The sequence below is a fragment of the Myxine glutinosa genome, chromosome 9 (genome assembly GCF_964187855.1).
Source record: "Myxine glutinosa chromosome 9, kmMyxGlut1.1, whole genome shotgun sequence".
Classification (NCBI taxonomy): Eukaryota; Metazoa; Chordata; class Myxini; order Myxiniformes; family Myxinidae; genus Myxine; species Myxine glutinosa.
The window spans coordinates 110,934,410-110,962,356 of record NC_136269.1 but is presented as its reverse complement, the minus strand read 5'-3'; the positions used below and the strand labels follow the sequence as shown (position 1 = coordinate 110,962,356).

The following is a 27,947-nucleotide window of genomic DNA, read 5'->3' as shown; positions in this document are numbered from 1 at the left end:
TTTTTCAGAGGGTAGTTCAAATTCGGTTTGGACTTTTGTTTACAACTCAGTTTCGAGCCCCATGCCAATCATCACCACACTCATCTCATTTCCAACAAGCTTGTTTTCATTGACCGGAAATTATTAATATACGCCTTTCCACCCTCTGTTTATATCTCATTTATTTTGAAGCACATGCATTATTAAAAGAAGGAAACGTGTGATAACAGGTGTCTTTCATCAACATTATAGACATTCCCTCAAGTTATTAATCTGCATATATTACTCCTTTGTAAACAAAACCTTGGGCCAATTTGAACCACCCTTGTACATTAGGCTATGGGCTGTGCCTTCCTTATTCCTCTCGAAAATGATTCCTGTGGTCCACTCATGGGGGGAAGATGAAATTTGGTTTAAAGTGAAGCTAATATATGTGTCATCGCTATTATACCTTATCCCACATCCAGAAGTTGCACATTCGCGAAGGGTGCGGGCTCAAAGTTTTTGGGGTAAACAAGGAATTAAGGGCATGCATCGTCACTTCAGATCAAAATGTTGCTTTTCTACTTGTGTGCTCTGTATGTATTGAACAATTTTTAAAATATTAAATATGCAACTGGTGTATTTTTATTATAAATATACACATCTGGGTAATAGAAAAACGTAATATGCACAAAAAAATAATGATCTGATAAGAAAGGAACTCTCAAAGTTGGTATAATTTTATATAAAATGTGTTCTGGACTATTTTGATGTAGAGTGTAATGTTGTGTGAAGTAAATATGACGGTATAGACTATGGGATGTCCGCTCGTATCGTTCAGTCTTGTGGTCCAGTTCGGGGGGGGGGGGGGGGGGGGGGGACATAAAAAAGTTTAAAATTAAGAAATAATTAAGAAATTACCTATTTTGACTTATTCCGTGAATATAATATGCACATTTTAGCGCAATTCGTGAAATATAACCGACTTACAATTCTAAATAGTATTGAACGACCTGCAAGCTTTCATCCAATGAGATATTATTTAAGTAACGTCTTCGGTAGAGTCTTCTTGCTTATCCAATAAGGAACGCTGTTTGGGAAGACTACGGCAAAGGCAGCTATTGGCGTTTCATTGCCGATATACGTAAACCGCGATTTTTTGGGTCACGTCCGACGTCCACAAACAGCTGATTGCATATAATTATGTGTCGTAAGTGGCATGATGGCTGCGGAAAGGGAGAGAATTTCTCAATTTAAAGTGTATTTGCCACGATTCTGGTGTTACTGATGAAGATATAAGACCCTTCATCGAATCCTCGTGGGCTTAATTTTTATGTAGTGTTGGTATTTGGCAAAATCTAGTCGGAAATCGGACTGAAATAGCGGTGTTTTGTGCAAGAACATGGCGGCTACATTAACGCTCCTACGCCCGAAGACGCTGGATTTCATCGGCGATGCTACCAGTATTTTACCGATTCTTCGAAGCAGAAACGGGGCTTGGTTGCAAAACAAAAGCAAGAAGATAAATATTTTGCAGGTACGTTGATATCCTTGTACAATAATGCTATAAACATCGGCAGATATACTGCACATGTGTTGATTTGATCGAATCCATGTGAACATGTTCAACCAGCTCTTTCATAAATAGCATGACTAGTAGTAGTAGTAAAGCTTGCTAGTCCATGATCAATATGTTATCTGTATTATCATGTTTGTACACAAGAAAATCATGGTTTGAACTTTGTCGTACAGCGGAGCTACGCCCGATTTTTCAGGGGCACATTTAACATTATTAAATCATTTTCTTGCACCTACTTGTCAGGTGTGTACGTCAAAATACAGGCAAAATCAAATGCATTTATTGAATCACGACATTGAATGTATTAGTTTTCTTAAAATTTTCGTTTAAAAAGCTGTTGCACAGCGGAGCCATGTCCAATTTTAGCAGTGCATACATTTTCTTGTTACCTTCTGCGCATCCTTTTACACCCAAGATGTGTTCGTTTTCTGACAGCTTTTTTAAAAAGCTGTCGTATAGTGGAGCTGCGCCCAATTTTTCAGGTGCACATTAAGTTCCTTGCTCGATTTATCTACATTCTTGATACAGCCAAAATACATATTAAGTTTTCCAAAATGTTTTGTGTGAAGGGAATGTCTGTAGGCAGACAGAAATTGCAACACACTGCAGTGGCCTATGAGGCACTTAATTTAACTGTAGTAATTCAAATTCAATGTTTGAATCAACTGAATTTTAGGAAATAAGCCATTTTCCTGGATATCTACTGAACCATACATCAAAGATGATGCTAGAATCATGAAATGCACCTTAAAAGCAAATGTTTGGATTTTTTAAAAAGTAGACATGGATCTACATCACTACATGTAATGGGAGGTGATGCAAGGAATTCTAAAATTGAGGTAAATTTGTAACATATGTAGGTCAGGGGATTTTGAGTTATGGTCATTGTCAAAATGTTATCCAAACCCCACATGTACATTGACAATTCAGTCATACATGACAACGTTTTGTAAACGTATTCACTCTACATGTATGACGGATCAGGTACATGTATACATTTTGTAAATATTTCATTTATTTTTAACAAGTAGAGATGCCAGATTGTATTTTTTTTTGTGGATCAATGAGATATTGATAGCCAGATTTCAGATTTTATGGATTTCTGATTTCCAAATTTTACTTCTCTAGTAGATGTACATACAAATGATGAATTGTAAAAACTGTAAAAAAAGAAAGAAAATGTTATTCAAGTCATTGATTCATTTATCAATTCAGGTTTATTGATTGACTTTACAGCAAGAAAATCACTCTTCATGTAAATGTATTATACAAATCATGAATTGATTGACTCTATAACAAGAAATAATTAATATTGTAAATGTTAATATAAATACAAATCATAACATGCTCAATTGATACGAGAAGAATTCAATTGCAATGCCTATACATTAGAGCCCTAATTATTCTGTTATACCAGGAAATCTGTGTAATCAAACTTTCAAATACAAAGTTTCTGCACGTTTCCAAACTATGTACGAGTCACAAGCATAGTAACTCCTGAATAAAATACAAATACCATGTAGATAACTGTCAACCGACTATCTGTTGAGTCTACCGTCATATTTACATCACACAACATTACACTCTACATCAAAATAGTCCAGAACACATTTTATATAAAATTATACCAACTTTGATAGTTCCTTTCTTATCACGTCATTATTTTTTTTGTGCACATTACATTTTTCTATTACCCAGATGTGTACATTTAGAATAAAAATACACCTGTTGCATATTTAATATTTTTAAAATGGTTAAATACATACAGAGCACACAAGTAGAAAAACAACATTTTGGTCTGAAGTGACGACGCATGCCCTTAATTCCTTGTTTACCCCCAAAACTTTGAGCCCGCACCCTTCGCGAATGTGCAACTTCTGGATGTGGGATAAGGTATAATAGTGATGACACATATATTAGCTTCACTTTAAACCAAATTACATCTTCCCCCCATGAGTGGACCACAAGACTGAACGATATGAGCAGACATCCCATAGTCTACATCCATATTTTTGATTTAAGTGTTTTATTCGTTCATTCATTTGTTATAATTAAAATATGGAGCTGGGAGCAGGGACGGTCTTACCTATGGGGCAGCCTGGGCAATTGCCCAGAGCCCAGACGGCCAGTGGGGGTGATATACGGATTGGACGGATGGACAGATTCGGCCGAAACCTTGTGAACTATATGAACTACTTAATAATCGATCAACTACATCACCCAGTGTATAAAATGAAAAATCCGATAGTGTTTTCATCCACTGTATTTCTATTTTCTCTGAGAGCAAAAAACTCCAACAACAACCAGTTCCAGATGTGTACCTTCCCTTCGCAAATCTAGCTAGCGCTATTCGTCGGTCAAAATTATTATTTTTTAAACAAAAAACCGACACACAGACTAAATCAGCATTTCCCAACCTGGGGGAAATTTTCCCCTGGGGGGAAATTTTAGGATTCCAGGGGGGAAACTTATTGCAAGGGAAATACAATATTAGCATTCGTGTAATATTGTGCTTTAGTGAATAAATCTCAAATCTTTAATTCTTTTGTTCTTCGACTTTTTATTTAACAAACATTTATAACATCTTCCCATCCCTCTCTGTACCCACCGTACCCAGTCGTACCCAGCTGCTCCTGGACTCTGTGTCCTTTCCTCCTGACAAGGTGGAAAAGTTTCTGTCAACCCTCGACTCTGATTCTGCAACTGGACCTGACGGCATCAGCCCACGGGTCCTAAAATCCTGTTCTTCCGCTCTTTCACTCCCTCTCTCTGTTCTCTTCACCCTCTCTTTTGCTCAAGGTCATCTGCCATCTGCTTGGAAATCAGCCAACATCACCGCTTTGCACAAAAAAGGTGCAAAAACAGATCCTAGCAACTACAGACCAATCAGCCTTCTCCCAATTATCAGCAAAGTCATGGAATCCATCATTGCTTCAGATATGAAATCTTTCCTCTTCTCTAATGGCTTGATCTCTGATCATCAATTTGGTTTCAGACCTGGTCACTCTACTCTGGACATGCTGCTTCTGCTTTCTCAACAATGGATGGAGGTCCTCAATGCCAAACAGGAAATTAGAGCTGTCTCCCTTGACATATCACGTGCCTTCGATACAGTCTGGCACCCCGCTCTGCTCACCAAATTCTCCTCTTTTGGTATCCATGGAAATCTCCACGCATGGCTGGCGGACGTCCTCTCTAGTCGTAGTCAACGTGTGGCCCTGAATGGGTTTCTCTCATCTCCTCTTCCTGTTCAGGCTGGAGTTCCCCAAGGCAGTGTTCTGGGCCCTGTGCTTTTTCTGGTCTTCATCAATGATCTCTCTGACTCTCTTGAAAATCCTCTCTATCTCTTTGCTGATGACTCTACTCTCTGTTGCTCCATTCTTCATCCCTCAGATCGGCAGTCTGCAGCCTCCTCACTCTCTGCAGACCTGGACAAAATCACAGACTGGGCAAACAAGTGGAACATGTCTTTCAATCCTGACAAATCTCACACTCTTACGATGTCTCTCCGAAAAGACCGACTGGACAACCCTCCCATCCACTTTCTGAATAATCCTCTCCAAGAAGTTCTGTCACTCAATCTTTTGGGTCTCACTATCTGCCATGATCTTTCCTGGGAAAACCACATTTCAAATCTGGCCTCCAAAGCCAGTCGCCGACTGGGCATCTTCCGTCGTGCGAAGTCCTTCCTTGGCACACCTGAGCTCCTCACCACATACAAGGCTTTCATCCGCAGCTCAATGGAATACTGCTCTCCCCCTCTGGGCTGGTGCTCCTGCCTCACACCTAGCTCGTCTTCACGCTGTTGAAACCAAAGTATTCAGAATCATTGGAATCTCCCACGATGGAGCTAACTCCAAGGGCCTCTCACTCACTCACCGCAAGCAGGTTGGTGGTCTTTCCGTCTTCTACCGACTCCTCTCTGGCCTTGCCCCCCCCCCCCCCCCCCCCAGCTCTCTCTGGGCTCTGTCCCGTAAATATTCCTACAGGTCGCACAAGATCTGCCTGTAACCCTCTTATGGTTAAACTGCCAAAATCAAGACTCTCTGCTCACCTTCACTCCTTCATTCCTCTTTTCTCCCGCCTCTGGAACAAACTCCCTCACTCTCTTCAATCCCACTCCACCCTCCAGGTCTTTAAAACAGCTGTTCACCACCATCTCTTATCGTCCCCCATCCAAAACCTTGATCTTTTCTATCCCTGCTAATTTCACCCCAATTCCACTTTTTTGAAATACCAACTTCTGTCCTGGAAGTCCTTGGTGTCCTTGTGTTTTATACTTCTCCCACCCCCCCTTCCCCCGCCTCCTTCCCCCACAGCCCTCTCCCTCCCACACATCTCCCTGCTCTTAAATGTTGTGTGCTCTCAAGTGTTTGTGTGCTTCCCCTTCTCTTCTCTTCCGCTCCCTCTTTTAATATATTTTTTGTCTGGTTGATTTGTTTGTGAAGTAAATGTCAGCTCTTTCACGAGCCTCGATTCAGTATACAAAAAAAACAAAAAAACATCGTCAGTAAATAAAAATTTCTGTACAAGAAATTTTTTAAATAAAATTTTTCTGTGTGAGTGTGTGTCTGTGTCTGTGTCTGTGTCTGTGTCTGTGTCTGTGTCTGTGTCTGTGTCTGTGTGTGTGTGTGTGTGTGTGTGTGTGTGTGTGTGTGTGTGTGTGTAGGTGTGTGTGTGTGTTGCTATATTTTTATGTTTTTGATTATGTTATTTAGCGAATACATTTTGTGTTTTGGCTACTTTTTTCCTTGTTCATATATATATTGGGAGGAGGGGTGGGGGGAAATCCGGACGGTTGAACTGGTTGAAGGGGGAAACGACAGAAAAAAGGTTTGGAACCACTGGACTAAATCAATCGAGCCGATATTATTTGGCCTACCTAGGCAAAGCAATGAATGGAATGCTTTGGTTAACCAGAAGCAATGAAATGAAATTATCCAAGTGGGGCAGACAAAAAAAAATATATATATATATATTTTTTTTTTAAAGCAGATGAAACTAGAACGGCATTCGGTAGAGTGCAAACCTCCGCCAAGCGGAACAGTTTACGTTTTGTATCGCACCGATAGGCCAAATCTGGTTTCGGACCTGCACCAAAATCCAAATGGCTTGTTCTTGTCGCCTAACAAAGTCATCCACCAAGTTGTCATATTCTGTCCGCAACCTTTTGAAATACCGTGCATTATATCGTTTTTGGCCCTATCACTCAACGGTGAAGAAGCACTTAAAAATTATAAAGTTATTGCATCCGGATCCGGATCTTCACCAAAATCTAATAGATTCGTCCTTGTCACACATCCAACCATTCACAACTTTACAATGAACACCCAACCATTCACAACTTGACAATGAACACCCAACCATTCACAACTTTACAATGAACACCCAACCAGTCCACCAAGTTTTTTTTCTTCCGAATCTGTCCATAACTTTGTTCATAAAATATCCTGTTCACAAACAGACAGACAAGCAGACAGGGGTGAAAACATAACTTCCATCCACCTTCGGTGGTGAAGGCAATAACATAAAGTTTACAAAAAGTTACTAATTTTTCAAAAGGAAAACCATGAATGAAGCACCAGCACCGGCAGCAGCAGTGTGAACGTTAGGGCTAACAGGTAAAGACATGTCTACCTTACGAACCACATCTTTTCCGAGTTAACGCGAGGTATGTTGTTTTTCGAGCCCAATACAATGAACTCACACCGAGATGTCATATGAATCTAGTCGTTACGTTCCCATTATAATATTTTTCTTTTTTTATAGTAACAGCTCTACGTTTTCTGTATTTTTTTGGCGAATATCGGAGAATAGAGTAGAGTCAAATCACAATCTGCGGTGCATTATCGAAGGCACATGCATTGTGAAAGTTGGGCACTTTATTCTTGTTTAGAGTGGGTTGGTGGGAATAAGGTGGATGTGAGGGGGCCCCCATCCTTGACTTTGGCTCAAGGTCCCAGAATCATCAAGAGCACCCCTGGCTGGGACTTGGGAGGGCCCGGTCACAGTGTCCAAACCCCGTTAACTCACCAAACAGGAGCAGGACGCGGGAGGCTTCTGTAAGAATCCTTGAGCTTTTGCAGCTGCTTGCAGAAGATTGCGAGGATGCATTGAAGGTGGTGCCGGTCCTCGATAATCGCCATGTAATACAGTCCCCGCACAGGGTCTTGGCCTGGGCAACGAGCTGCACGTCATTGGCTGGAGTCCACAACTCCCCGAGCAAGTCAATCTTGAGAACCAGGGCAGTTCGACGAAGGATCTCCATGTGCAAGCCTCGTCTCTGTATGGAGGACACAAAGAGGTCACAAGGTCGTCACAACGATCGTCACAAGGGGGTCACAAAAATCGTCGCAAAGATCGTCGCAAAGATCGTCACGAAGATCGTCGCGAAGATAGTCGCGAAGATAGTCGCAAAGATCGTCGCAAAGATCGTCGCAAAGAGGTCGCAAAGAGGTCGCAAAGATGTCGCAAAGATGTCGCAAAGGTTCATTCCTCAATCCGGGGATGTCCGAGTCGGCCGCTCTAGATTGCTTGGATATGGACGAGTTGAAATTTTTCATGCAATCGAATCTGAGCTTTTGAATTATGAAACCTGGTCGGAAACGTCCATTGGAAGCCGAAAACAGTCTTCGAGCAGTTTAACCTGAATTATACCTATAAACACTACGGCTGGCTGTACATTTACAGGACATTAAACCGAACTCGGCACGTGATCAGTCGACTTCAAACGACACGCACAAGCAGCACGCATTCCCGTGTGGATTTTGATCTGGGATGTGAACACACAAATGGCACGAACAGTACGTAAAGAACTTCATTTAAAACATCTGCTGCAAGGTCATCAGCAAGACCACCAAGCGCACCACATACCCAGTAGTGGTTTGTAGCTCAACACTCACTCCGGTCGAACAACTTTTACAGCTGCTTCAGGAGGCAAAACAAATAAATAAAATAAAAACTGCCACGCCCTCCTAAGGCAACCGACCAATAGAATGTCTCCATTTCGTTGCCACGGAAACAAATCGGGCAGGCTTCGCTGAAGAGATTTTGAAGGAAATCAAGTCGTGCCATTAATAACGTCGAAATGATCGTAAAATGTGTAATATTTCAGAGATACATTTTTATGTAAAAACAACACGATGCATATTCAGTTGTTAAATGAATTGTAAATTATTAGGATATTGATCAGGAGCGTACTCATCTAATGAGGCCAACGAGTAAAGAAGAGGAAGAAGAAGAATACCAAATATGGATGCCTATTGCCTACAAAGTAACAGACAACAGCACAGCACTCAGGTAATGAGTCTTTGCTCTTCCTAAACTGAACCTGGCCTCGCATTGCGTATTTACACTCGTGCCTGGAATGACCGTCCCATTGTTTTCAATGTGTATGCTGGAAGAAGAACTCTGGGTTCAAATATAGACCCAGCTATAAACCACCGTCCTGGTGTTTCACAGATAGTGACGAAGACATCAGTGCAGGTCGGGCCGGCCCTCTGATGCACGTTTACACGGGGGACCAGTCTCCCAATTACTGGTCGTTAGTGTACGTTTGGGATAGCGCGGTGTCCTTGGCGAAGTGTAGGCGAGTTATCGCCGGCACCACGAACAAATCACCAGGAACTTCCAGCAATGGACGAGAGGGGAGGGGCGGGGGAGAGAGGGGGGGGGGGGGGAGGATGAGGGGGAGGGGAAGGATGAGGGGGGGGGGAGGATGAGGGTCTTGGGGAGGGTCGCTTCCTCAGGGTCCGTTGAGGAGCCTGAGCTTCTATAATTTTTTTAAAACAGTAAGGGGACAGCGGGGCACCTTGAACAGGTTTTTCGACTTTTGTTCCACACCTAAAATGACAAAGAGGTCAAACCTCCATTGTGGGCCAAAAATGTCTTCACTTTAAGATGAATGGATAAATTCTGCCAGAGGCAACATGAGTCAGCATTTCTCTGTTACGGCCAATTTTGATGTTTAAAAATAAATATATCCGAAGTGAGGTAGGGCGAGTTACTGCGGAGTACCTTGAACCTTGCAAGGGGGTAGGTTGAACCAAGCCATGGGATCACCACTAAAGTACAAAAAAGAGAATAGTTTAGCATAATTACAAACTTTTCATGAACTCTAAACAGTGTAACATTGAAATGTGACACATTTTATTCCAAACTGATCACTGTCCCCTGTCATATGGTGTATCACTCCCTGGTCATGGTGCATCACTCCCTGGTCATGGTGCATGGTGCAGGGTCCTGGTCATGGTGCAGGGTCCTGGTCCCAAGATTAATTATATGCTTATTGACAGTTATACAGATTTATATGCTTATTGACAGTTATACAGATTTATATGCTTATTGACAGTTATACAGATTATATGCTTATTGACAGTTATACAGATTTATATGCTTATTGACAGTTATACAGATTATATGCTTATTGACAGTTATACAGATTATATGCTTATTGACAGTTATACAGATTATATGCGTATTGACAGTTTTACAGATTATATGCTTATTGACTGTTATACAGATTATATGCTTATTGACAGTTATACAGATTATATGCTTATTGACAGTTATACAGATTATATGCTTATTGACAGTTATACAGATTATATGCTTATTGACAGTTATACAGATTATATGCTTATTGACAGTTATACAGATTATATGCTTATTGACAGTTATACATACTAGGGCATTGCCCGTACTATATCTATATCTAAAATTATATCCCCCCCCTCTATTTACATGAAATGGTTTGGTCCAAAGCGAACGGCTTGCGAGTACGGTGACAATCCCCCCCCTCTATTTACATGCAATGGTTTGGTCCAAAGCGAACGGCTTCCGGAGTTTGGTAAAGAAATCGCCATCGCGTGCACAAACGCGCAGGAAAGCGAATGAATCGCAAATTCGGTTTTATTAGTTTTAAAACATAGTTTAACGCCAACATAGTTTGCAAACGTGAAATAAATGAATACGCTCTCAAATGTGCCATCCGAGGCAGAGTGTGTCCTCCACGTTCGGCACACGCGATCGTTCGCTGCTCTCTGATTGGTTGAATCGTTTTTTGGACAAAGCTCGGTAAGTAATTGTCCGATTAATATGAAACCTTGAAAAGGCACATCCTCGGGTCCCCAGCAATATACCTGGCAAGTTAAAAGTATATCGGACCCGTGGTTGTCGAGAAACAGCGGTCACAGACAAACAGACGTACAGACGTACAGAGATTACTGGAATTATAGATAGACTAGGGCATGCCCGTACTATATATAAGCTAGGACGTGCCCGTACGTGGGTGCCCGTTCCTTGCAAAAAAAAAAAAACTGCAAAAAAAAAAAAAACTGCAAAAAAAAAAAAACTGCAAAAAAAAAACAATGGTTTGGTCCATTCGCAACGACCACAGAACCCCCCCCCCCCCCTCTATTTACATGAATGGTTTGGTCCATTCGCAAAGCCAAAGCGAACGACCACAGAACCCCCCCCCTCTATTTACATGAATGGTTTGGTCCATTCGCAAAGCCAAAGCGAACGACCACAGAACCCCCCCCCCCCCCCCTCTATTTACATGAATGGTTTGGTCCATTCGCAACGGCAAAGCGAACGGCGAACGGCTAAATCGCCATAGCTCGGTAAGTACTTGTCCGATTAATTTCAAACCTTGAAAAGGCACATCCTCGGGTCCCCAGCAATATACCTGGCAAGTTTCAAGTATATCGGACCGGTAGTTGTCGAGAAACAGCGGTCACAGACAAACGTACAGACGTACAGACGTACAAACGTACAAACGTACAGAGATTACTGGAATTATAGATAGATTATATGCTTATTGACAGTTATACAGATTATATGCTTATTGACAGTTATACAGATTATATGCTTATTGACAGTTATACAGATTATATGCTTATTGACAGTTTTACAGATTATATGCTTATTGACAGTTTTACAGATTATATGCTTATTGACAGTTTTACAGATTATATGCTTATTGACAGTTTTACAGATTATATGCTTATTGACAGTTATACAGATTATATGCTTATTGACAGTTATACAGATTATATGCTTATTGACCGTTATACAGATTATATGCTTATTGACAGTTATACAGATTATATGCTTATTGACAGTTATACAGATTATATGCTTATTGACAGTTATACAGCTTATATGCTTATTGACAGTTATACAGATTATATGCTTATTGACAGTTATACAGATTATATGCTTATTGACAGTTATACAGATTATATGCTTATTGACAGTTATACAGATTATATGCTTATTGACAGTTATACAGATTATATGCTTATTGACAGTGATACAGATTATATGCTTATTGACAGTTATACATATTATATGCTTATTGACAGTTATACAGATTATATGCTTATTGACAGTTATACAGATTATATGCTTATTGACAGTTTTACAGATTATATGCTTATTGACAGTTATACAGATTATATGCTTATTGACAGTTATACAGATTATATGCTTATTGACAGTTTTACAGATTATATGCTTATTGACAGTTTTACAGATTATATGCTTATTGACAGTTTTACAGATTATATGCTTATTGACAGTTTTACAGATTATATGCTTATTGACAGTTTTACAGATTATATGCTTATTGACAGTTATACAGATTATATGCTTATTGACAGTTATACAGATTATATGCTTATTGACAGTTATACAGATTATATGCTTATTGACAGTTTTACAGATTATATGCTTATTGACAGTTTTACAGATTATATGCTTATTGACAGTTTTACAGATTATATGCTTATTGACAGTTATACAGATTATATGCTTATTGACAGTTTTACAGATTATATGCTTATTGACAGTTATACAGATTATATGCTTATTGACAGTTATACAGATTATATGCTTATTGACAGTTATACAGATTATATGCTTATTGACAGTTTTACAGATTATATGCTTATTGACAGTTTTACAGATTATATGCTTATTGACAGTTTTACAGATTATATGCTTATTGACAGTTATACAGATTATATGCTTATTGACAGTTATACAGATTATATGCTTATTGACAGTTTTACAGATTATATGCTTATTGACAGTTATACAGATTATATGCTTATTGACAGTTATACAGATTATATGCTTATTGACAGTTATACAGATTATATGCTTATTGACAGTTATACAGATTATATGCTTATTGACAGTTTTACAGATTATATGCTTATTGACAGTTTTACAGATTATATGCTTATTGACAGTTATACAGATTATATGCTTATTGACAGTTATACAGATTATATGCTTATTGACAGTTATACAGATTATATGCTTATTGACAGTTATACAGATTATATGCTTATTGACAGTTATACAGATTATATGCTTATTGACAGTTATACAGATTATATGCTTATTGACAGTGATACAGATTATATGCTTATTGACAGTGATACAGATTATATGCTTATTGACAGTTATACATATTATATGCTTATTGACAGTTATACAGATTATATGCTTATTGACAGTTATACAGATTATATGCTTATTGACAGTTTTACAGATTATATGCTTATTGACAGTTATACAGATTATATGCTTATTGACAGTTATACAGATTATATGCTTATTGACAGTTTTACAGATTATATGCTTATTGACAGTTTTACAGATTATATGCTTATTGACAGTTTTACAGATTATATGCTTATTGACAGTTTTACAGATTATATGCTTATTGACAGTTTTACAGATTATATGCTTATTGACAGTTATACAGATTATATGCTTATTGACAGTTATACAGATTATATGCTTATTGACAGTTATACAGATTATATGCTTATTGACAGTTTTACAGATTATATGCTTATTGACAGTTATACAGATTATATGCTTATTGACAGTTATACAGATTATATGCTTATTGACAGTTTTACAGATTATATGCTTATTGACAGTTATACAGATTATATGCTTATTGACAGTTATACAGATTATATGCTTATTGACAGTTATACAGATTATATGCTTATTGACAGTTATACAGATTATATGCTTATTGACAGTTTTACAGATTATATGCTTATTGACAGTTTTACAGATTATATGCTTATTGACAGTTATACAGATTATATGCTTATTGACAGTTTTACAGATTATATGCTTATTGACAGTTATACAGATTATATGCTTATTGACAGTTATACAGATTATATGCTTATTGACAGTTATACAGATTATATGCTTATTGACAGTTATACAGATTATATGCTTATTGACAGTTATACAGATTATATGCTTATTGACAGTTATACAGATTATATGCTTATTGACAGTTATACAGATTATATGCTTATTGACAGTTATACAGATTATATGCTTATTGACAGTTATACAGATTATATGCTTGTTGACAGTTACACAGATTATATGCTTATTGACAGTTTTACAGATTATATGCTTATTGACAGTTATACAGATTATATGCTTATTGACAGTTATACAGATTATATGCTTATTGACAGTTATACAGATTATATGCTTATTGACAGTTTTACAGATTATATACTTATTGACAGTTTTACAGATTATATGCTTATTGACAGTTTTACAGATTATATGCTTATTGACAGTTTTACAGATTTCCCAGTGTGTACCCTGGATAAGAATAGGTACGCCGTATCCCTGCGTGTCATAAGAGGCGACTAAGAGGGTTGGCGTCAGGAAGGGCATCCGGCCATAAAAACATTGCCTCAAAAAGAGAACCATGACAATTACAACTACATGTGGGCAGGGTACAGCCCTAAGTGGAGATCGGTATCTGAGGTTTGGGACATGGAATGTCGGGACAATGACAGGGAGATCAGGAGAAGTGGTGGAAGTATTGGTCAGAAGAAGAGTGGACATATGTTGTGTGCAAGAGACGAGATGGAAGGGAAGTGGTGTGAGAATGGTGAAGGGTAGGCAGGGACAGAAATACAAGTTTGTGTGGCAAGGGTGCCTGGAGGGCGTGAATGGTGTTGGTGTCCTGTTTTCTGAGGAGTTTGTAGACAGTGTGGTGAGTGTGACTAGAGTGAGTGATAAGTTTATGATAGTGAAAATGATGATTGGAAAGCTCTTGGTGAACGTCATCTATATCATCATATGCTCCGCAGGGTGGTCGAAGCGATGAAGAGAAGGACAAGTTCTGGTGTGCGATAGAGTAGCTGATGGAAAACGTGAAAGATGAGGAAGTTGTTGTGGTAGGAGGAGACCTAAATGGACATGTGGGAAGGAGTATGGATGCTTTTGACGGAGTTCATGGGGGGTTACGGATATGGTGTGAGAAATAGAGAAGGTGAAAGGATTTTGGAGTTTGCTGATGGAGCTGATTTGTTGATTTGTAATACTCAGTTCCAGAAAGAGGATAATAAGCTTGTTACATACACGTCAGGTGGGTCGACGACAACCGTTGACTACCTGATGGTGCGTAGGCGAGATAGGGGGCACCTCCGGGACACAAAGGTGATCCCGGGGGAGGAGGCTGTTTCACAGCACCACTTGGTTGTCTGCGACGTAAGGGTGAAAGGTGCGAGGAGAGCTCGGCGGGTGAAGTACCAACCGAGAATGAAGGTGTGGAGGTTGAAAGAGGTGACAGTAAGGGAGGCATTAAAAGAGAGGCTGAGTAGGGTCGAGGATGATGTGGTTGAGCTTGAAAGTGGTTGGATGTCAATGAAAGCTAGTCTGTTGGGAGCCGTTGGTGAGGTATGTGGATGGACAAAAGGACCACCGAGGCACTCGGAAACATGGTGGTGGGATGATGAAGTTGGAAAGAGGATTGACGAGAAGAGGAAGAAATTCAAGGAGTGGCAGAAGGCGAAGGGTACGGGAGCAGAAACAGCAGAGCATGAAAGTTATAAGGCAGCCAGGAAGGCTGCAAAGAAAGAGGTAGCAAAGGCGCAGGAGACATGGAGGAAAATGTTCGGAGAACGCTTGGATTCGGAAGAGGGTCAGAGAGCAGTATTCAGGATTGCAAAGCAGATAGCGAAAGAGAGGTGTGATGTGATGGGGGTGAGTTGCTTGAAGGATGAAGTGGGACAAATCGTTGTGGACCCAGATGGAATTAAAGGAAGATGGAAAAGACATAAGGAAATGCTGTTGAATACAGAGAATGAATGGGATGGCAACATAGAGAGTAACCCAGTTTTAGGACCGGCAGAGAAGATAACTGAGAAGTAAGTTGAGGAAGCGATAAAAGCAATGAAGGGTAGAAAAGCGGGAGGGCCGACGGGACTTGTGGGAGATATGTTGAAGGCAGCAGGAAGTTGGGGTGTGAAGAGAATGACAGAGATCTGAAATCTGGTGGTGAAAGAAGGCCGCATTCCAGTGGATTGGGAACTGAGTACTCTCGTCCCTCTATACAAGGGGAAAGGTGACCCTCTGGAGTGTGGCTCGCACCGAGCGATAAAGTTATTGGAGCATGGAATGAAGGTATTGGAAAGGGTGCTGGAGAGGAGGATAAGGAAGAAAGTGAAGATCGACGAAATGTAGTTTGGATTCATGCCAGGAAGAGGAACGACAGACGCGCTTTTCATTGTGAGGCAGTTGCAGGAGAAGTACATGGAGAAGAGGAAGAAGTTGTTTCTTGGGTTTGTTGATCTGGAGAAAGCATTCAATCGGGTTCCACGCAAAGTATTGACATGGGCATTGAGGAAGTTAGGAGTGGAGGAATGGTTGATCAGAGTGGTGATGGCAATGTACAAAAGAGCGCGCACAGCTGTAAGGACGAAGGATGGGAACAGTGGTGAGTTTGAGGTGAAGGTGGGAGTGCATCAGGGGTCGGTACTAAGTCCACTACTATTTGTAGCTGTGATGGAGGTGCTGGCTCAGAACGTAAAGGAGGGTTTACCGTGGGAGTTGTTGTATGCAGATGATCTGGTGTTGATTGCGGAAAGTATGGATGGACTGAAGGAAAAGATGAACACGTGGAAGGAATGTATGGAGACAAAAGGTCTGAAGGTGAATATCGGAAAGACGAAGGTGATGGCAAGTGGTAAAGCATGTGGTGAGGTGGAAAGAACTGGGAAGTGGCCCTGTGCTGTGTGTAGGAAGGGTGTCGGAGTGAACTCCATTCAGTGTACAATGTGTGCTGAGTGGGTTCATCAAAAATGTAGTGGTCTGAGAGGGTCATTAACCAGTGTGGCAGCTACATTCAAATGTAAGGTGTGCACAGAGGGAGCTGCAGATGGAGGAAATGTTGAGTTGGATATTGGAGACGGCGTGAAGCTGGAAGGTGTGAAAACATTTTGCTACCTCGGAGACATGCTGAATGGAGAAGGTGGATCAGACTCGGCAACGGTTGCTCGAGTGAGATGTGCATGGAAGAAGTTTTGGGAATTGAGTGGTGTGCTGATGATGAGGGGAGTGTCGTTGAAGCTGAAGGGAAAGGTGTATGCTGCATGTGTGAGAAGTGTTATGATTTATGGGAGCGAGACATGGGTAATGAACGTAGAGCAGCAACGAAGGTTGGAAAGGGTGGAAATGCGAATGGTTCGACGGATGTGCGGAGTATCGTTGAGAGAGAGGAAGACAAATGATGAATTGCGAAAGGTGATGGGAATAGAGCCTGTGATTGATGCTGTGAAGAGGAACAGGTTGAGATGGTTTGGTCATGTGTTGAGGAAGGATGAAAGTGACTGGTTGAGAAGAGTGATGGAAATGAATGTAGAAGGAAGTAGAAGACGGGGAAGACCGAGAAAGACTTGGCTAAAGATAGTGGAAGAAGAAATGCGGGCAAGGGGGTTAACAAGGAGAGATGCAGAAAATAGGGCAAAATGGAGAAGATTGTCATGGGGACCGCAAGGCTAACCCCCGCTCTAGCAGGGAAAATGGCCTTTAAAATGCATGTTGTGTTGTTGTTGTTTGACAGTTTTACAGATTATATGCTTGTTGACAGTTATACTGCCGAAGATTTTTTCTGAATTGATCATGGATGCCACCCTCTACCTGTAGTGAGGGGCTTCAGCAGGCACATGACAATGACAATGGTTCTTTTGCCGCTCGCTTTGCTATTTTAAGGGATCATCTCCGAACTCCTCTTCGTAGTCCTCACTCGAGTATCTTCAAGGTAAGAAATACACATATCATTATGGTGGGGCACCTTGAACCCTGGTTCGACCTGCCCCACCTTTTCAGGTTCAAGGTGCCCCATGCAACACCATTATACAAAATACATGCTCACTTTCTATGTCCAGAGACGATCAGGAATTGATTACTTTATGATTGGCCTTACATCCTGCACTATCAGTTTAAATTGACAGACCCAAGTTTTCTTCTGCATCTATAGTACGAGGTAAAGAAGAACTTACCCTATATAAATTTACTTCGGCCGTCTTAAATCGAACAAATGTGTAATCTTGCAAAATCAAAGGGCAAGTGCTAATGACTATTGTAATTTATCGACTTACCAGGAGGTGATTTTACACTGGAGACATCTATGTGAAGGGAGTTATACTAAGGGAATTGAGGCCTGTGGTTCAAAGTGCCCCTATGTTCAAGGTGCCCTGTTCTCCCCGACAGCGATGCCCCTCGTCAGCTCGTCCTCACCTCCTCATCGTTACATGATTGAAGAGTCACAGCCGGTGAAAGATCACGTTCTGCTTTGTTTGAAGTCCCTGCTCATGTGGGGTTGGCCGGGGAAGTACGACTCAAGGCTTTCACGAACCGGCTGGTTATGTGTGACGTTCGACTTCGAAGATTTGGACAGGAATTTGTAATTTGCCCAAGTTGATAGTGATAACTCGTCTACTTTTCGCCAAAGACACTGAGGGGTCTTCGATGTCCACGGACTGATGTTGGTGATGGGATGCCTTGTTTAATGTCCATCGGAGAGCACACACTCTCAAAGAGCACACTATATTTGTCATTGTACTTGTCAAAATCATTGTACTTGTCAATGTCCACGATCCCGACAGCAACCTCATTTTCTGTTAGCGTTTGGTGCATAGAAGGAAATGTTGCGTTTTCCTTTTCTGGACATGTTGTATCAGAAGGTTAAGTTTCGACTTGTCAGCTTTCACTGCACTAATCATGTCGGCAATTGTCTCCTGTTTCCCTTGCAATCCACAGTTCAGAGCGTTCAATTTCTTTGTCATATCTGTTGAAATGCCAAATCAAGCAGCCACGCAATGTTTCATAATTGGGTGGTATCTTTGTTTTTTGACTCCATGAAAACTTTAGTATCTGGTGCAGATTTTTTTTTTTTTCTTCTTCTATTCCCGTTTTAATGTGAGCTAATCATTGGCAGTTAGTGAGCTACCAGTCACTCATGATTGACGTGTTGGCTATATAACTATATTGTTATGAATTTTGGGGTAGATGATTATAGAGTCAGGTAGATCTGTATGGGTAGTGTGCTCCGATTATCGTGATAGGGACCCCACATGTAATGTTTGTTTAGCCGATTGTCGGGTAAGTGTATCTCCGTGGTCATAGAAGGATTACCCTTGTGCTAATTATCATAGGGATTATGTTAATTCCCCGGTTCATAAGACCTTGGGATCATTCCGTTGTCCCTTATGGCACTGCACTAGACACATACCGGTAGAATGGCCCTAGTACACTAATTAAATACCCCCCCCCCCCCCCCACAATAAAACCACCCAACAAGTTAGTTCGACATCACCGGCTACATCACCAACTTGTATGGCAACATCGAGCAATCAGGCAAAAGATACACCCAGAGAGGCAGCGATTGGACGAGACACCACCAATAGGGAGATGAGGCAGGACGAAGCCCGCCGATTGGTAGAGGGAGGAGCGAGGAGAAGCGACGCGCTGATTGGCCACGGACCGATGGCATGAAGAAGCAACGCGGCCATTGATGGAGCGCTGGGCCGGTGCTGTTGGCCCGCGCTGAGTGGGGGAGGAGCACATTGACATCAGAGCCGGGATTATAAAAACAATGGTGGGGTGGCATTTTCACTCTTTCTCTTGCTCTGGTGCCTGCCTGTGAGTGTGTGCTGACGATTCTCTTCTCCTATTGGCTTTCTGGACCTCGGCGCAAGTGGTTGTGTGCCGGCCTCGTCTCCTCGTTCCCATGTTCCTTTGGCTTCTGGGATTGAGAGAAGCAGCTGACGGGAGAGGCGGCGCTTGGACGAGAGTACGAGGTCTGCGGCGTGTGAGGACATTGAGGCCTGGTACCCGCCAATGGGCTTGCTTCGCGCCAACGACCGGAGGTTCCCGCCAACGCCCCGGACGACTTTTGACGACCCTGACGAGACCCCACAAGCCGCTCGCAGCTAAGTCACACATAAAATCCTAACCCCTATTTATTTCGTTCGTTTATCCCCTGTGCTTGTGTGTCTGTAATAGGAGCGCTCCATTTAGAGATTAGTCCACCGCGTTTGCCTTGTTGTTACCGGCCTTTTGTTTCAATAAAGCGGGCATTTATTTTTGTACCAAAAATCCGGTTGGTTTGAGTTACTTTTGCAGGGTTGAAGACTGCTCGGCGGATCGCTCAGGTAAGCGCTTCTTCTTCTTCTCTTTCTTCCCCCGCGCATATATATAGTAAAGTCCACTATTTCAACTGAACGCCTCGAAGTAACACTCGATTGCCTTCCGTGACACTCTCGGTATTAACTGGGAGCAGTCGCACGACAATATTATACCCCTGCTCCAAGACATTAATTATATATACTGGTGTGACTCGGCACGCTCCGCGTGCCTCACCACACGTCGTTTCAGAGGGGTAGGCATCTTTGACCATTTCGGTGTCTTTTGGGTCTTCATGGTGTTTTGGGTCTTCAGGGCCATTTGGGTCTTCAGGGTCTTTTGGATCCTCTGGGCCTTTAAGGATATTTTGGGTCTTTGAGGTGTTTTGGGTCTTCAAGGTATTTTGGGTCTTCTGGGTCTTTGGAGTATTTTGGGTCTTCGGGCTGTTTTGGGTCTTCGGGGTGTTTTGGGTCTTCGGGGTGTTTTGGGTATTCGTGGTGTTTTGGGTATTCGGGGTCTTTTGGGGGTCTTCAGGGTATTTTGGGTCTTCAGGGGTCTTGGTGGTCTGAAGGGTCTTGGGGGAATTAAAGGGTCGTCAAAGGTCTGACGGGTCTTAGCAGTCTTAATGTAATTAAGAGGGTTAATTAAGAGGGTGGTAATTTTTGGACGAAGAAGACGTTTTCGTCGCATATAAACATAGCGACATACATAACCATATACGTTTGCTCTATTATAATTATTTATTTATATATATATATATATATATATATATATATATATATATATATATATATATATATATACATATATATATTGTTACGGTTCGCGGTTAAGGATGTTATATTTGCCGAGCGGAGGCCCCGCGACCTAACAGTTTTTCCCGACTCACCCGATTCACCCAGACGTTGGCCGTATCGCGCCACAGCTATTCAATGTGGAAAACTCTAAAGCGACCGAATGTAAAGAGGGAGAAGAAGAAGACGTGCGGAGGAATAACAGGTTTTATTAATTATTTTTACAAGCCAAAGCAAAGAGAGCAGTTGGTTATATACAGAAAATGGAAGGAGCAGGCACACAGTGAAATCTTTAGCTTACCTATTCAAGCTTAATTAATAAACCCCAGGACAACGTTAAAGACAGACGGACGATCACACTTACACGGGGAAATGCAGGCAGGAAGGAATGGCTTGGAGATGGGTGGTTTTTAGAGGCAAGGAAGGTTCAGCGGGTACTGGGTACGGTCGGGCCAGAAGGCACCGCCGTCAAGAAGCCGAGCTTTGGTCCCAAACTGCGCGGGCGAAGTTCCTTTCTCTGTACTGCTGCCTCGTGCGATCCTTGCGTTGCACGTTTCACGGCGGCTCGGTCACACCTGCTCGTCTCCTGGACCCATCTCCGTAAAAGCTCATCTCGTCTCTCAGCTCATCTCAGATCTCTTTGGGAGCGTCCCGCGGCGGGTTATATAGGCCCCGCCCTTTACCCTTTTCGAACCTTCCCCAAACGTTCTCTCTCCGCCCTCTCAAGCCAAACCCCTCGTTCTGGGTTGGATGAGCAGGGCTGACTTACTCCTCCCCTCTATGACGAGGTGGAGACCCGCCTTTCTTCTTCGGCGTTACCTCGTGCGTAATGGAGTCAAATGCAGCACAGTGGACGGCAGATGAAAATGCAGTAAAGTGCCTAAAGAGGAAATTGCAGCAAAGTGGCGAACCTAGCACTTGGAAGCTGCCATGGGGCGTCAGAGGGCCTACTCTTATTTAATTCGGTGCAATGAAGAGTCAAACTAGTGGGAAACACATCCTTATCCTACAGAGAATAAGGGACTAACTATTTAAAAGGATATATCGTGTCCTGTGTGTAGGTTTATGGAATTAACTAAGAGGACGAGCTGCGACCATTCTTTTCATTACGAGGGTCAGTTACACACAACAAAACCATACTTTTCACATTCGTTACACTTTCTCAAAATTGTTACACTTCTCAAATCCGTTACACTTCTCAAATCCGTTACACTGCACCCTCCTTTCTTCAGGCCCGGCTCGGGCCTACAAAACTTTAACTTAGTGTGACACGTAGGTGTAATTCCCTCTGCAATTAACCTGACCCTGAGTGTGACAATTTTAAAACACAAATAAATATGTCCCCCTGCTGCATTGCACCCTGCCTAACAGATTTGCGCCCACAGGATAACTTAATTACGGAATTGTTTTCAAGCTATACATTTACGGTGGGGAGCATTATTTACAGTGATGTTCTTTCTTATTTACAACGCAACCCAGGACCTGTGTTTTTTTTCTTCTTTTTTTTTCTTTTTTTTAGGGAAACAAAGAGAAGGAATTTCCTGTTGGGAGGGAGGAGACAGCATGCATTGCATCGATGCACCAGTACCAATAACACCAAAGCACCCAAAAGCACCCAAATGCACCAACCAGTGCACAGTCATTACTGTTTGCAATAAACACACAAAAAAAACAACTGGTGGTGGTCTTCTTCTTCTCTGCTGGGCCGATGTTCTTCCCGATGTCTTCTTGCTTCATGCGGCCTACTTGGACATATAAAAAGCACAAACCGTGTCCATTTTTATTTAGGGCCACAGGGGCCAACTAAGGGTGGTCCACCTGTTTGGCATAGGTGCCACCTTACCGAGGTCCGCAAGCAAGATTCCCTGGCCACTATGGCCGGTCCCCAACAGAGGTGCCCTGCCCCAGAACCTGGGGTCCATCAAGTGGTACTCGGCCGCAGAACAGCGGTCCATAAAGTGGTACATCAATGCAATGCATGCTGGTTGAGAGGGTCCTGGCACACAAGACGACCTCCGCACGCTCCCCTCAACACCCAGTGGCGCACAGTCCTCAGGTGGGAGACAAAAGGGGGGGAAAGACAGATGAGCGAGGGGTAAGGTCACAAGGGTACACATCAAACAAGGCAATGCAAGGCGAAGTGCGTATGGAGAGCGAAGTGAGAAAGCTCGTCCCTACCGTACGTCACCCCCCCCCCTGTCACCTACTCTACCCTTGCCCTTACCCCATATTTACAAAATCTACACCTTTACAAATCCGTCGCTACCGTCACATCTTCCCCATATTTCCCTTACACCAAATTCGTCTCCACAATCCCTCTATCCAAAATTTGCCATCATCCAATTCATCATCAACCCTCATAAGGAGGAAGAGATGGAACATCAAGGCACAATGTCACACCCACGTCATGATGCGTCTCACATTCCAAACACTTGCATCAATAAAAATAACAAAAACCACCTGGCATGGTGTGGAGTACCTGTCACCTCAGGTGAGTGGATGCAGATGGTGCAAGGAGATTTTCATCCTCACTACTTTCTAAATGACATTAACACACTTTACACTACCCGGGGTCTTTCCCTGCCAATCCATTGGCCATCTTACACTATGGGTTCTAAAAACCAATTCCCATTGACCAAACTGTGGTGCTTCTCAATTTGGGGTCTCACTCCCCCGATTCATCTCCCGGTGCCCTTGCACAATTTCTGGGCTGAGACGTGTAGCTCTCCCAGCAGGTCTACCCACCTGCACACCTCCACCACTGTAGTTGCCACCCGAGCTTACCTAGCTCCTCACCCTAACCTAACTAACTGGGGAAGGCCCCTCCTGGCTCTGTCACCCCTTGGTGCCCTCTGGCACTGGGCTACCCGGGTCCGTCCTCCGGATCCTCGGGCCCCATCCACAACTACCGGCTCCCAGAGCCCACCTGCGGCCTCACCTGGCCGACATCCTCACAGTGGTGGAGTGCCCAAACCAATTACACACACTAACAGGCTACACGCCCAGCCATTTCCGCAACACTAATGCACCCATCCAAATACCATTCCTCCACCACGCACCACAGATGCCAATATCCAACCACAATTTACCTATACCCTCTACCTAACACTTACACTACCCTCCCCGGGTATTCGTGATGGGGGTCCATCCTTCCCCCACTCACACCTTCGCACCATCCACTCCACTCCATAGTTTCCACCATACTCACTCCACGACCATCCATTCCAATACTCCATATACTCCACACTCCATGTATTTCACACAACCATTTATTCCATACACCTGTTGGTGCACACCTGTGCACTCACACCTGGTGCCACCTGCACCCTCCTTCCTTCCTGGACCATTTGGTCAACACCACATGCAATCACCACTACTCCCTCATACACTGCTCCATACACCTGTTCAGTTGCACACCTGTGCAATCACACCTGTTCCTCACACACTTTTCACAATACACTTCTGAATACACCTCCAACACTCACACGGCATCATCTAAACTACCTGTTGCCCTGCTAACTTAGTGCTCCCCGTCTTCCCTTTAAACTAAGCACATACCACGTCATTATCATCCACTCTAATCTACCTGCGTCCCCACTACAGGTGTCATTGTCACTAACTAACCTTACCGTTACCTAATGTCATCTTCTCGGTCCCTACACATTATCCAAACCCTCCCTCGGCGAGCTTACACTGCCATAAACCCCATAAACTAGTGCTCCTTTGCCCGCTGCTGTGAGGGATGGTGGATTGGCCATCCCATCACATGGGGCATCTCTTACTATAAATTTTGCTCGTCCAATTTCCAACCAATCAAAAATTTGCCAATTACTGCCAATTCTATTCACTTTTCTAAATTTCGGATCAAAACCACTATCACTATTTATCATCATCACAGTCCGCTATATCCTAGCCTCGGTGCGTCATGACATCATTAAACTCGGCTTCGTAAAGCCGAGCAATGAATTCGGGTGGTTTGGTCGCCTGCAGGTTGAATCCGTCCGGCTTTCGGTTCAAGGGAGGTGGTTTGGTCGGGCCGAGATTCCACGCACCATCTCGGCGCGGTACCTTGCGGTCCCGGGCCCGATGACCGAGGCTCGCTCGTTCGGAACCCCGTCCCCGCGAGGGGGCACCGGTCCGCTTCCTCCCACTCGCCCTTGAACCGGACCGGACGCCTCGCCTGCCAAGGCCCGGACTCGACCGTGCAGGGCGGGGCCAAGCCCGAATCGGCACCGACGCTTCGAAGAGAAGCGACGCCGCATCGATCCGCGTCGGGCCTCGCATCCAACAAAGCACACCGCGCCCCGAGTGCTCGCATCGGCTATCCGTCGCCCTAACCGCTAACCCGGTTACCGTCGATGCTTCACTTGCATGCTCACACGCATACGCTACCCCTTTCACCCTCACAAAACCCGGCGTTCCAACGCCGTCCGTCCATTCCACCAACGCACTCCCTGTTACACACCACACCTCTCGCGCACACTCGCCGTTCGCACACCTCGGTCCACACCTCTCCTCCGTTACGTCCTCCGTAACACTCACCATGGGCGTGCACTCTTGCATCCACCCACTAACGCGCTCAGATGGGCTTTCCCACACTCGCGCTACCACCAACCCCGGTGTGCTTCCTCGCACACGTTCCACCACCACCTTACTCTCCGTGTCACACTCCGTACACCCCGACGTGCATTCTCGCTCGCACTCGGTTTCACACTCGCGCTCCGATGTGCCCTCTCGCACCTGCGCCATCACCAACTCACTCTCCGTGTCACACTCCGTACACCCCGACATGCATTCTTGCTCGCACTCGGTTTCACACTCGCGCTCCGATGTGCCCTCTCGCACCTGCGCCATCACCAACTCACTCTCCGTGTCACACTCCGTACACCCCGACGTGCATTCTCGCTCGCACTCGGTTTCACACTCGCGCTCCGATGTGCCCTCTCGCACCTGCGCCATCACCAACTCACTATTCGTGTCACACTCCGTACACCCCGACGTGCATTCTCGCTCGCACTCGGTTTCACTCCCACACTTTATAACACACCCACTCGCCGACGCACACTTTTTTTTCACACGCGTGCCATTTCCACTCACACGGGACCCTTCACCAACGCCCGGATGCTTCCTCGATCCCAAGCGCGCGAAAATTCTTTTGTCGCCGAACATCCTCTTACAAAATCTACCCGCACAATATACAGCACGACTCACCTGGGGGATCCTTTTCTCCACGCGCACCTGCAAACTCTTTATTTGGTTAGTGAGCACATCATCATGATTTGAGCAGGGACTTTGTACATATTCCATTTCTCCCTGCAATTCTCGGGCTACCTCCGTCGTCTCTTCAATTTTAATTGCACCCACTACTGCTTTGTCTTTGTTCCCCTCGACGACCGTTGGCTTCAATAAAATTCCCTCTACCTCATCGGTCGCCGGCTTTTCCAAACCCCGTGTCGCGATTTCTACCCCGGTCCAGTTACCCGTGCTTTCCTCCGCTTCGCTCAACCAGCGCTTCTCGACCCGCGTTACCTCCTCGTGCACCCCTGGGACCCTTTCGCCCAACTTGCGGTCTCTGTCCCTCTGCTCCCTTTCCTCCCTATCGGCCCTCATTCCGTTCGTTGTTGCTTCAATTTGGTTTCCCAATTCGTTCGTTATTGCTTCAATTTTATTACTCAATTGCTCACTGTTCCTGTCCAAAAGGGCCTTCATTTCAGCCATAATTAATTGCATGTCTTCCACCGTTGGTACAAAGGGCGCGGCTCTATTTGGTGCCGCTGTAACCACGTGCGCGAGAGCACCATTTTGCGTGCCTGAAACCCCCTCAACCACATTGCCAATGTTCTTCCTCTGGTCCTGGGTTACCCCTAACCCCTATTCTAGCTCACCCACCTGCATCCGATCGCCTTGACTAGCCATGGCGCGATTTCAAAATTCGGGTTTTGCTTTAAAACAACACAAATTTCCAGCAGCTCCAAATTTTGACCAAATTTTTTTCCTAGATGTTTTTAAAAATTTGGTTCAGGCCTCGAATCTCACTCCCAGACACCAATTGTTACGGTTCGCGGTTAAGGATGTTATATTTGCCAAGCGGAGGCCCCGCGACCTAACAGTTTTTCCCGACTCACCCGATTCACCCAGACGTTGGCCGTATCGCGCCACAGCTATTCAATGTGGAAAACTCTAAAGCGACCGAATGTAAAGAGGGAGAAGAAGAAGACGTGCGGAGGAATAACAGGTTTTATTAATTATTTTTACAAGCCAAAGCAAAGAGAGCAGTTGGTTATATACAGAAAATGGAAGGAGCAGGCACACAGTGAAATCTTTAGCTTACCTATTCAAGCTTAATTAATAAACCCCAGGACAACGTTAAAGACAGACGGACGATCACACTTACACGGGGAAATGCAGGCAGGAAGGAATGGCTTGGAGATGGGTGGTTTTTAGAGGCAAGGAAGGTTCAGCGGGTACTGGGCACGGTCGGGCCAGAAGGCACCGCCGTCAAGAAGCCGAACTTTGGTCCCAAACTGCGCGGGCGAAGTTCCTTTCTCTGTACTGCTGCCTCGTGCGATCCTTGCGTTGCTCCGGTCCGCCTTTCCTGCAGCGCGGCACGTTTCACGGCGGCTCGGTCACACCTGCTCGTCTCCAGCGCATCTCCTGGACCCATCTCCGTAAAAGCTCATCTCGTCTCTCAGCTCATCTCAGATCTCTTTGGGAGCGTCCCGCGGCGGGTTATATAGGCCCCGCCCTTTACCCTTTTCGAACCTTCCCCAAACGTTCTCTCTCCGCCCTCTCAAGCCAAACCCCTCGTTCTGGGTTGGATGAGCAGGGCTGACTTACTCCTCCCCTCTATGACGAGGTGGAGACCCGCCTTTCTTCTTCGGCGTTACCTCGTGCGTAATGGAGTCAAATGCAGCACAGTGGACGGCAGATGGAAATGCAGTAAAGTGCCTAAAGAGGAAATTGCAGCAAAGTGGCGAACCTGGCACTTGGAAGCTGCCATGGGGCGTCAGAGGGCCTACTCTTATTTAATTCGGTGCAATGAAGAGTCAAACTAGTGGGAAACACATCCTTATCCTACAGAGAGTAAGGGACTAACTATTTAAAAGGATATATCGTGTCCTGTGTGTAGGTTTATGGAA

At 43.8% G+C, this 27,947-nt stretch overlaps 1 protein-coding gene across 3 annotated transcripts in view; it reads right to left on the bottom strand.

The window, feature by feature from the left end:
• Positions 1 to 8,508, bottom strand: part of BOK (BCL2 family apoptosis regulator BOK) — a 56,026-nt gene extending 47,518 nt beyond the window's left edge. For 2 of the 3 annotated variants that reach the window (XM_068128555.2, XM_068128554.2), the window contains exons 1-2: positions 8,414 to 8,508; positions 7,574 to 7,823 (exon numbers count right to left, since the gene is read on the bottom strand). In XM_068128555.2, the coding sequence (XP_067984656.1) occupies positions 7,574 to 7,808 (235 nt within the window). In that variant the 5' untranslated portion in view covers positions 7,809 to 7,823; positions 8,414 to 8,508. The remainder of the gene's footprint in view (positions 1 to 7,573; positions 7,824 to 8,413) is intronic. The other variant, XM_078784680.1, reaches the window with a different exon arrangement.
• Between the last annotated feature and the right edge of the window lie 19,439 nt (positions 8,509 to 27,947).